The sequence below is a fragment of the Setaria viridis genome, chromosome 8 (genome assembly GCF_005286985.2).
Source record: "Setaria viridis chromosome 8, Setaria_viridis_v4.0, whole genome shotgun sequence".
NCBI classification, from domain to species: Eukaryota; Viridiplantae; Streptophyta; class Magnoliopsida; order Poales; family Poaceae; genus Setaria; species Setaria viridis.
Window position 1 is genome coordinate 2,562,127 of NC_048270.2, and position 12,031 is coordinate 2,574,157.

The 12,031-nt window shown below is 54.5% G+C and overlaps 1 protein-coding gene across 1 annotated transcript; it reads right to left on the minus strand.

Moving 5' to 3' along the window:
- Positions 1-7,199: 7,199 nt before the first annotated feature.
- On the minus strand, positions 7,200-8,934 carry LOC117866944 (probable F-box protein At2g36090). The gene has a single exon (XM_034751250.2). The coding sequence runs from the start codon at positions 8,391-8,393 to the stop codon at positions 7,380-7,382; it is 1,014 nt and encodes a 337-aa protein (XP_034607141.1). The 5' UTR covers positions 8,394-8,934; the 3' UTR covers positions 7,200-7,379.
- Between the last annotated feature and the right edge of the window lie 3,097 nt (positions 8,935-12,031).

Here is a 12,031-nt window from a genome sequence, read left to right on the forward strand (position 1 = left end):
CTGTGTCATGCTCTTGCTGAAGGCGTGCATTGGAGTCCTCGCACTCCTTGAGGTACCAGTGGAGTCTTTGCTCCCTCATCACGGCATCTGCGTGCCCAAACAAGTTCACATCAGCATTAGGGTGGCAAGGACAAAACTGATTAAAACAGGTCGGCACAGCATACCTCTTATGTGCGCAGCGAGCACATCCTTCTCCAGGCTCTTCTATAGGAGCTGGTTGGCAACGTCCTCTTTGGCCTTCTGGAGCTCGGCTTCAAGGCGCTCCGCTTTCAAACGATAATGCTTGGCCCGCCGAGTCCCTTTTGTCCTCTTCCACTCACGGGTGGCCAGATTCTGTTTACATTTCAACATCCAGAATTCTTCAAGGAAACTTGGATTTAAACACAAGTTGGCAAATGCACTTACAAACAACAGCTCGCCGGCGTCCATGGATATTTTTCGCAGCTTGTAAAGGTCTACCTTATCCCGCGCTACGTCCTCTGCTACATCCGTGTCGAAGAAATCCTCGAGGTCAGGCTCATCTTCATGAACCACACCAAGGTCAGCATCCTCGACAGACCTCTCTGGGAGCTTGTCATCCCTGGGCAGCTCCTCTTGTTGAGGCTTGGCTCTAGCCCCCTCATCAGCTGCCTTCTCGACCTTAGGGTCGACCGGGGCTATATCTGCAACTCCGGAGCCGGCTTCATCACGTTGCGGCGCTGGAGTCGGCACGACTACCTCGGTGCGACCATCCTTATCAACTCTGGCCTTCGAGGGCAGGGACGTTTCCACGGTGTGACCGCTGGTCGCCTCGGTCTGGGCTGAGCAGCTGGTCAGTTGTACGCCACCATCATCGGACAGCATGGCGGTCCTCCATCGCCAGCACAACAAGCAATTCACACAAGTTAGTCGGCAATCATAATTGCAACACGGATAGCATAAGTAGGTGGCACTTACAGGGTGCTCTTCTTCTTCACTCGGTACATGGGGCGCAATGGTGGCGGCGGCGCTGATGTATCTTCGCTGCGCCTGCCACGGATCTTCGCCTTCAGCGTCTCCTTGACGCGTGCTGCTTGAGCCGCAGTGGTCTCCTGGAGCTCCAATTTCTTTCTCTTTGCGGTCAGGCTCAGCGTGTCGGAGTCCTCATCCACATCGCTACCCGACCTGGTCGGGGCAGCGTTCTCCTTTTTCTTCTGGCTATCTTCCTCCTCTCCCGCTCGGCTGCAGCACCTTGGAGACGGCCTGCTTGCGCACGGTCTGCCGTGTCCGATGCCCAACCGGCTCAGAGCCTTAGGCCTAGCTGGCCCCTTCTATCACACCCTCGTCCGACCCAAAGGAAGAGTCCGAATCCCATTGAAGGTCGGCAAGCGGCACGTTGGTCTCAACGGTCGGACGGATCTTGGGTCATCGCTAGTCGAACCCTCCAGGCAGCGGTGCCGGGGGAAAGTATATAAACATGTCGTCCTGATCAAAACATAGTTTTATTTAGAATAGTCACACAAGGACGTGCAGTACGCCAAATCTGAAATCTGGAATCTTACCGGGTTGGATGGCGGCCTCTTCAATGAGTATGGTTGGATGGCGGCCTCTTCAATGAGTATGGTTTGGGGCAGTTTTTGTTCCTAATCACGCCCCCAAAGAACTTGGACACCGAGTTGATAATTTCTTCTTTGGACACCTTGCGCTGCACATCCCGGGTCAGGTCCTCTAGCCCTGAATACTCGTACGTCAGGTGCACTCGGTGCTTGATTCGTTGGATCAACCTCTTGCTGAAGTTGATACTGATGGCCCCGGCTGTCAGTCCCCGTGCTTTTAAGTCGGCAATCTTTGCCAGCAACTCATTCACCTGGACCTGTTTCTCCGAGGTTGGCTAGTTTGACCACTCGAGCATCACCGCTGGCCCGTACCCTATGTATGGCGGCAGCTTGGGCTATAGATTGGCAATGATGAACCACTCCTTATGCCAACCTTTGTTGGACTCCTTCAGCTGCAGATCAAAATATTCTTGTACTTTCTTAGGCCACAGTGAGAACCCACAACCCCCAACAACCCATGCCTGTTTCCCCTTACTTGACACGGGCTTCAGATGATACAAATATTTCCAGAGATCAAAATGCAAGGGGGTATCCTAATATGCCTCGCATAGGTGAATGAAGACCGCAATGTCTAAAATCGAGTTGTGATTGAGATGTACCAGCTCGATTCAGTAGTAGAACAGAAGGCCCCGGAACAAATCTCGCACGGGATCCTGAACCCGTGCTCGAAGAACAGCGCGAAGACCACCGTCTCCGCTGTGTCCTCTGATGGGAAATCTTGGCTGGCGGTGGGCTTCCAATCCAGCAGAGCCTGCGGCCCGAGGAGACCTCGGTCGACAAGGGCCTGTAACGATTCTTGGGTCATCACGGACTTCATCTCGATGGCAGATGGCTCCAGAATATTTGCTTGCGCCATTTCTTCAAGCTGTACGCCTTGAGATTTTGATCTAATGGTGGCTCGAGTTTTGATGCGCATATGGTGGCACGACGGCTTTGGCGATAGTGGCACGACAGCTCGAGTGGCGGCGACAGAATGTGCGCGAGCAGAATGGGCATTGCGGCGGCACGTCCTAGGGTTCGTGAGTGCGGCAGCGAAGTGCTCAGTGGACTATGGCGGCGACGCTGTGAGTGTTCAAGATAGAAGTGAAAACGGCTCCGTGACCCCTTGCGCTTTTGAGGGGGATGACGGCGTAACCTACGGACGGAAATTGCGGACCTCCCGTTATTGTGGCGCAATGTGCCGGGCGAAATTTGCGAGTTTTTTCGTTAGTGCCGCGTGCGTGGGATGGGATCTGCGGGTTTTACATTGCGCTTTTAACGGCGTGCCTCCGCGGCTTCGTCAGTCCTTATCCTCGGGGGCTGGGCGCCTAATTCTGGTCGGCGTGCCTCTGCGGCTCTGCCAGTCCTCATCCTCGAGGGGCTGGGCGCCTAATTCTGGTCGGCGTGCCTCCATGGCTTTGCCAATCCTTGTCCTTGGGGGCTGGGCACCTAATTTTGGTGGGTGTGCCCCTGTGGCACTATAAATCCCCACATTCAGATGAAGGGGTATATTTTTATTCAACTACAATCATATTTCCTGGAAGTATTATTGCCAATACATATTACAAATGCCTATGAATAACTTTGAGATAGCTGACATCCCAGGATAAGAAGCTACAATGTAGAAAAAGAAAAAAGCACAATACAAGAAAGCTGCGCGAAACACTTCCCCTAACGGTGTCCTGAATAAAGTGACACGGTTCACGATGCAGCCTCCTCACAAGGATTCTTCTAGCATCGTCACCTCCTGGCTTCATCAAAGAGACTGCGAAGGGAAGGAGCATCCAGATTTTCCTTATGAGAATTCTTCTAGCATCAGGCTTCTGGGCGGGTGCTACTCCTATCAAAAACTATAAGCTTCAAGCCTACAAGCGTTATTACTCGGGCCATGACTCTTCGTGATGAACTTTGGTCTATTTATAGCCTGACCGCTCTCTAAACATCCAAAGTGCTATAGTGAGCTCATGAGGGTTCATGACAAGGCTTTCCCATACCGATATGGCTCTACAGTGTTCACGTGATGCTTGGCCTGATCTTCAAGTACTGACGGGAATCGTGAAGTTGCTCAAACGGTGTAGTACTCCCATGAGCAGGCATCTTTGTCGCTTATTTATCATTGCACCAGTCCTTATCTCCAGAGATTTGGACGTGTACTTTTGGTCGGTGGGCCTCCGTGGTTGCGCCTATCTTTGTGCTCGGGCACTAGGACTTGCTTCAGGAGACAACTTTTTCTTCTTTGACTATTGAACCGATTATTCTAATCACTTCAATGCTCGGGAGCTACTCCTACGGAGTGCGTCTTGCGACGCTCTTCGTAACCTTCGCTTCGACCTGTTTGATGCCCGCATCGATCAATTCGTCACTCGTCTTCGCTCTGCGCGTTGGCTCTACGTTCGCTCGGATTTTCTTCTTTTTTAGCACTGCGCAGCCTCTCCGTCACCATGACGCCATCGCAGTTTTAGCCGACTTCATTTCAAGCTTCGCTATGATGACCTCAAGTTCCTGTTCGCCTACACATCGCTCGGGGGCTTAAGGGATATGGGTACCCATGGATCCCTACCGACCAGGATACTGGTCGGACCTAACAAGTGGGCCCGCCCAATCAGGACGTGCGTGCTAAGGACATGAAGTTACTTGAGTACATGTTAAGATAACAAGGCAGTCCAAATCTGTCCGGATATCATGGAACGCGTATTGTAGTCCAACTCAGATTACTTTTCATGTAACTATCGAGTAGATTAGATTCAAACTGACTTGTAACTCGTGGTCGAGGGTATCCCAATATCGAACAATCCCGAGCAATGCAATCCACGCATAAAAGAACGTAGGTATTACTTTCCGGAGATCCGAACCTATCTAAAATCATCGTATTACTCGTGTTCTTACAATCACTTTTGAGTTTCGCCGTAGTCCTCACCGAGGACCTACAAATGGTTAACGGATTATGAATACGACTAGGGCGTAGCGTAGTAATCTGTGATGGTGTGGGGACAAACGTGTGTTGATCGTTGATTACCGGCCTTGTCGGCGGCGGGGTCCCATGGTATCGCGGCCAGCTGAACCGCTGCTCTCTCGCACTGCCGGCACTGGAGGATCTGCCTGCTGCTAATCCTGCTGTCAGGATCGGAGCAAAACGCTACACGCTGCCAAGGCAGTCTTCAAGACGAACTGCAAAAGGTTCGCGCGCGCCATGCCGTGCCGTGCCGTGCGCAGACTACCAGTGATGGATGAACACATCTCTTCGGTTCGAAGGAAACCCCAGACGGCCAGACCAGAGACTACCAGACGGTTCGACGAGCGCAGTGGAGACCGACGGACCGGTAGTAAAAAGATACGCTGCCCGCGGCGCGCCCACAGTAAAAAGAAAGAAAAGCTTATCTCCAGTCCACCGCCTTGCAGGCCGCAGGCAATGTGCTTTGTGCACGCAGTCTTGGACCCGTCTCTTCTCTTCTCTACTCTACTGATGGAGAGTCCTGGGCGCGAGATGATGCGCGGCAACCAACTTGCGATCTGATCGCGGAAGCAGTCAGCAGAGACGCCGCCCTCATGCAAGTTGGCGTGCGCGGCTATACGGCAAGGCGACGCCCTCTGACTCTGACGACGTGTAGTACCATGTACCTGTCCAATGGATCGGCGCAGCGTATCCCCCGGCTAGTGGCAGCTCCATCCCTCTCATCCTGTCTCCTCCCAGACCTGATCCCTGGCGCGCCTTTTCACGCGCCCGGCCGCCGCCTCGGGACTTCCCGTCCGTCCGTCCTAGGGCGGTAGGGGCGACCGAGCGACCACGTCACTGCCTCACCACTCGCACGCCATGCATGAGAGATACTGCACTGCCCTCGCGCACGCGCGGCGGCTCGTCGGGCGCGCTGTCATTCGCCTGCTTTGCTTGAGGCCGGCGGTGCCATGCCGCGGTGCTCGGCGGCGCAGGGGCCTCGTGCGTGTCACGTCACGTCTCTTGGTAGTTTCCCTCCCTATGGGCAGTGGCGTGGTGAGTCCTGTGCGCAACGCAGCGGCAGGCCTCGACAATAGATCGGTTACAGCCCATGCATGATCCAGCGCCTACTAACCTAACTGGGCCTCAACAGGACAAGCCAGTTGGGCCCAAACAGTCCTCTCTCTCTCTCTCCCTTCCACGTCCCCTGTGTACCACGTGACGTGAGTTGTGAATTGTGTGATTGTTCCGGAAACACCCATCCCTCTCCACTCCACGATTGCTAGCGTCCTGCTGCTGCTGCGCCCCTCTCAGATCCAGCGCAGCCGCAGCCGATTGCCCCCTCCCCCGCTCCATTTCCCTCGCCCGCCCGTGATCCGATATTCCGATCCGACCCATGGCCCGATCGGTTCCATTCCATCATAGCAGCGCCTACAACGCGTCGCCGAGTGCCGTATGTGTCCGGTAGTTTTTGCACAAAACACCCTCGTATGGCGAGGAGACGGCGCCATTGTCGTCTCGTGACGCTACGGCAAGGGCTCGTGGTCCAAGACCAAATCGCCAACTAGAGGACCGCTGTACAGGGTCGTCCTCAGAGTCGACGACGCGGATCCTGCTGCGGGTATGCTCGGATCCAGATTTTGACGCGCGCAAGATGGTTGCTGCGCGCCAAAAATCCATCCCATCTCTCCACCCGGTCAGCGGCAACGGAGGCGGCAATGGCGGCCCGTTGCAGAAGCAGCTCGGCAGCTGGAGCAGCAATGACGGACCGCCCCGTTGTTCACGGCTTGGGCGCAACGGCATCACCCATCACCGCCGGCGCCAGTCACGGCAACGGAAACCTCCTCCCGGTGACCCCGACCCGTTGCGAGGACCGCGGCGACAGAGCCTCCCACCCCTCTGGCTTAGTCGGTGTTTCTGATGTAAACGAGGTGTTCGACGAAAGGTGGCTATGGAGATCCATCGGCTTGCTGAGAACAACAGCGTGCAGCACGACGGCAGGAGCAGCAACTACCTCAGAACGTACAAGTTGTTCGATGTTTTGGATGCGAAAACTGATTTAGTTTCCTTCTTGCCCAAAAGTAAGATCCTAATTCTACTGTGAAGTTTCCACTTAGACTCTGTCAAGCTACTGCCTCTGGTACGAACATGTGGGAATCTTTTTTGTTTCCTTGTGTGCGCGAACAACAGCGAAGCTTATATTATGTTTTATTTGATTTATGAAAATTTGTTCTATTACATTAATATAAATATATTCGAATATCATGTTTCCAAAAGGTACCATCTTATGCTTGATCTTACAAGCAACACAATAGTGTACACAAGTCTTATTTACTATTGATCGTGACTACATGCGGGCATTAAAGACTTAACAAACAACCAGAGCTGTCTATTTAGGTGTCTTTATGTGGTGTGATATCATCATACAGACGACAAACTGTCTCTGGATTGTACATGCCCTTATGCAACTGGAAAATGGAAGTAAAACTAGGTAGGTTTGTGTAAGAACGTTCGAATTCAATCTATTTTTTGCGATGAAGTGCTGAACCATATAATGGTGGTGGACTACGTATATGTGCTGTTTCTGCTTTGCCTAAGTGAGCATCAGGTCTGCTAAAGTGCTGAGGCGTGCATGTCAGATAAAAAAAAATCAACCCATGGTGCCTCAGACCAAAACGTCTTTAGGACAAACTTTGCTTTTAGAAAAGTTAATATATCATACGGAGTATTGTATTTCTTTTTCTTAAACTTTGCTTTCTGAAGAATTAATAGCGGCAAAAGGACGCCACTACATGATGGCAACTCTCAGCTGTACATTTCATCGTGACAGCCGACCGTACAACCCCCAACACGATCGTCTTTACACTCCCTGTACAAGTCAACGCCGTCGCCTCTCACCGGAGCGTGAGCATGACGAGGAAGCCGAGGAACGCCGCGGCTCCGACGCCGGAGCAGCAGAGGTCGACGATGCCCTCCCGCCTGGCCTTCCGCTCCTTGCGCGCCCTCTCTCCCCTGACGAACTCCTCGTACCGCTGCCTCGCCGCGCCCTCGGCGCCGCGGCCGCCCCGCCTCGCGCCGGCCATGGCCGCGGCGACCGCGGCCAGCGCGTCCCGGCCGCTGACCCCGCCGCCGTCGCCGCCCTCCGCGCACAGGCTCACCTCCCGCACGTGCCCGCGACGCTCGTCGCACGTCACGGCGGCCTCCAGTGCGACGTCGGAGCCACCGGCGTCGGCGCCGGGGAGCACGATGGCGAAGCGCGCCACGGTGTCGCCCGTGAGCCACTTGCGGTCGACGGAGACCGGGCGGCGGCTGGAGGCGTTGAGGGCGCGGCCGGTGGCCGGGTCGATGAGGATCCAGCTGAGCGCGAGGTCCCCCGGCGCGATCGTCGTCGCCGGCGACAACGGCGCCGTGAAGCCCTCCTGCACGAGCGCGTCGACGCGGAACGGCGCGCCCAGGAACCACCCCGACGCGGCGTCCGTCTCCACGACGCGGGACATGATGCAGGCGCCGCCGTGGTGGAGGTCGACGGCCGAGACGAGGCGCGCGGGCAGGGGTGATCGCGGCCGCGAGCCCGCCGGTCCGGGCACCGCCGGCGGCGGTACCGACGGTGTGGTGTCCGGGAACGGGAAGGCGTCAGCGAAGAGCGCGCGGTAGTAGTGCCCACCGCCGGCGGAGGCGCGGGAGAAGCAAGGGACGTCGCGAAGGGAGGGCCACATGGCGAGGCAGAGCCCGCGCCAGGTGCCCGGGTCGGCGGCGAGGTCGCGGAGGGCGGAGCACGCGCACCCGACGGCGGCCAGGGTCGCGCCGTCGAGGCGGCGGAGGACGAGGGCCAGGACGTCGGCCGGGAGGTCCTCGACGGCCGCCGGCGTGGCGGCACCGGCGGCGTCCATGGCCCCGAGACCACCCATGAAACGGAAACGGGGCAACCTGGCGGCTCTGTTTAACAGGATCCGTGGAGCTTGGTTGGTTCCCGGGCGGTTGTGCGTCGATTTGAAGCGGCCTGTGGTTCGTTTGTTTTGTTTGGTTTATAAATGGGGTGATTAAGGGGAGGTTGCGTGGTCGGATCACGGGTGAGAAAGCGAGATGTTCCTGCCCGACCGGCCGGTGTCAGCAGAGCAAGGATGAGAAGCCAGCAGCCACGGCGGAGCGAGCCGTCTAGTAGCTCGCTCTCGCTCTCGCGCTCTTTGCGTCGCCGGAAAGCAAGCTCGGAGAAGTCATCCGTGGCGACAGTTTTTCTTCTCATCGGACGGCGGAAGGAAGCTTCTATAACGGCAGCAAGGCCACCGGTCAATTTCAACTCGCGGCGCCGTACGATGACCCTGCCATGGCCGACGTGTCAGGCAAGGGACGTTGGTTACAATCGACTGGTGCACGATCGATGCGTATCCACGTTTAAAGAAAGCTTTGCAAGTGTAGCAATGGCGGCGGCTACCTGCCGTCGTCCCGGCTGCGGGGGCAGCCAGCGTACGTGTGAGTGGATTCCGCGTCTGCTCGCGGCTAGAGAGTAGAGATAGATGAGGCAGGCGTGCGATGATCGCATTTGGCACGTGCGTGCAATTTTGATGATGGGCGCCGTTGATGGTCCCGTTTCCGCCATTAATCACTCGCTCGCGCTAATCCACGACCTTGATCGATCAGCCGCGTGCTTTTGCAAACAGTTTGGCCGGCTAGGTCGTCCGTACGTGTGGCACACCGCGAAACCACACGCGGGTTCTGACCTTTTCCGTGAGGGCCAACATGGTTTTGCTGACTTGGGTGGCGTTTGGCATGCATGCCAGGCGTGTTGCGACGTCACGTCACTCGCGACGCACTACTAATTAACCGCTGTCACATTCACATCATGGCATTGGCACTGTTTTTTTCTTTTTGAAAACACATGCACACTCAACACTTTTATGAGCTCCTCCGAGACAGATTCGATAGATCTTCTAGATTGACACTTTGTTATCAACGGACACATCGTTTTATTACTGAAAAGAATAGCGCAAGTTAAATTTTAAAATAAATTCTGAAAGATACGAGCTCCTATCAAATCAACGAGCACGTCATTTATCATCGAAAAGAATAGACACATCAACATTTTACGTTTGTGGTTGAATGGACATATCTTCCTTGTGTTCCTTTCCGTCTGCCGATGCCGGTACGGGGTGAGATCGATGGCTCGAAAAGCGAGAAGGTTGGCACATTGTTGAGCATAGAGAAAAGGCCTTTTTAAAAAAAAAATTATAGGAGATAAGACTTGAAGCCTCCTTCCCTTCCTCTAGACAACACGAACTCCACCTGCCACATGGCGAGAGTAAACTGATTAACGACTCCTTGTTCTAAGTAAGCACCCTCCATGGCGAAAGTAGTAGGTCTCTTCTCTCGTTCTAGAATCACGATCTCGTCAACCATTCGCACGGCCGTCAGCCTTGAAACCTCCCCTGAATTTTTCGTTCCCTCTCTTGCCAAGTAGTGGCCCAAGTTGCCTCGCATCTCCTCGCCACGGCGCTGCACGGTGGGCCCGCACGCACGCTCGGTGGGCGAACGGGCACGTACTGACGTAGGGTACGGTTGAAGGTCGCCGCCGCCGTGCTGCGCCCGATCCGTACGACGCAGCTGCAGCGTGCTGCCGCGATTCCAGCCGTTTCCGTACGCCCTCTCCTCCATGCACAATGAATAATGAGAGGTAGCGTTCCGGGGCCCCTTTTCACGACGACCTTTGGCAAAAAGAGAGAGAGAGAGAGAGAGAGAGAGAGAGAGAGGGGGAAGAAAAGAAAATGAGCATTGTTTTTAGAAATAAACCCCTGGAACGAATAAAGCGTAGCGTACGTGCCACGTCGTGTCCCCTTTCTCGCGAACGCTTCCGAGCGATGTGCAACCGACCGATGGATACGCACACGCGCTGTCCCTCCGATCGCGCCACGAACCTACCACCGGAAAGTCAGTAGCCGTCGTCTCGTTCTCGTCCGCCCGCGACGACGACGACGACGACGCATAGACGCGTGCTAGCTTTTCTCGCACGGTTGCGTTGCACCGTCAGGCGGTGGCGCGTCGCTCTCCCCGGCCTGCGACGTCCGGCGTCTTCCGCCGCTGCAGGAGCTTCGCAAGCAGCGACGACTCCCGGCGTGGTGCGCACGTACGTGGAGCCACTCAGGAGCAACGATTTTATTTCAAATTACTCATTTTTTGTATGGAAAAAAAGGGTTCCATTCCAGGCTCTATGATTCATTAGCTGGTGGGGCTGCGGCGGCGGTTAACATGTTAAGATCGCGTCCCTGTTTGCTCCTTTCCTTTCTTTCTCCCTGGAATGGAAGGGGAACGCGCAACCATCAAGTGTTACGAGTCTGTGAGCCCTTTTGTCTTTAATAAACAAGGGACCCCCAGCAAATGGCAGCATGTTCACACATCATAAATGCAAAATCTAAGCACAAAGTCTAAGATTATTAACGAACGGAAACGAAAAGATTATGCGCAGCGCTGCTGCAAATGCAAACCCGTGCAGCCCCACCCCGATGGATGGATGCCGCGTGTCCTGTATTACCAATGTGTTTGTTTCTGACTGTGTTTATTTTCTGACTGTGATTGAAACGCAAGCGACGGCTGCTAGATGGATTTCGAAAAAGAGAGGGAGAGAAAAAAAAAAGAGAAAAAGAGAGGCTCAGAAGTAAACAAGGGTTTCTGCAGCTTTCAGACGACTAGACGAGTCTGTTCACCCTCTAACCAACACCAATAAACTACTAGTCCAAAAAAAAAAATATGCTGACGGCGATGGGGGAAGTTGCTTGGATTCGCAGCTCCCAAACATTAACATGATGGCAATCTGCATCGTGAGTGAGGCCTTTTGCGTTTGGCAACTTGTGCCATTCTGTGCCGTGACAAGCGACGCATACTAAACGCCATTTCTTTCCTGCTGTTGCTTTGATACGGGCGTGCAGCCGCTACTGCTGCCTCCGGGAAAACGTCTACTTCCGAGGCATTTTGATGAGGCGAAGAAATCTTTCTTTTTCATATGTAGTTTTTTGTTTAATATCATATGAGACGAATGTGACATCGACGTGCTATCAGAAAGAATCCGTTGCTTGCTTTTGATGCGTAAATAATGTAGTGCTGTAGAGTCCAAACAGATAAATGAAGCAAAGAAATATCAGGCAATCCAGCACATCTACTTACTACTGACTGCTCTCAGGAGGAGGCCCATCTACTACAGTCCGGCTCATCAGCTGCGGCCCAAGCAGTAGTCGTTCTGTATACTTCTGTGCCTTTTTCGGGTGTCATGTGCATTGTAATGTGATCCATCAGTACAACGACAGAGTCCATGCTGGCTGCTTCGTCACGAAAAAAACGAACAGATACATCCAGAACTGTACAGATCTATGGAAAAGAAAACTACTGGGAGCAGACGGCTGGGATGATTGATATGCCACTAGCTCCAGAAATGAGCCACTAGCTCCAGAAACTACTGGGAGCATACGGCTGGGAGGAAGAGCACGATGTGAGCATCCGGCGCCGGCGTGTTCGCCGCAAGCGCGCGGCGGACAGCGCTTCCAAGCTGCGCCGCAGTCGT

What these genes read in the sequence shown, in the direction of transcription:
- LOC117866944 (XM_034751250.2), bottom strand. Translation starts at nt 8,393, where the DNA reads ATGGGTGGTCTCGGGGCCATGGACGCCGCCGGTGCCGCCACGCCGGCG.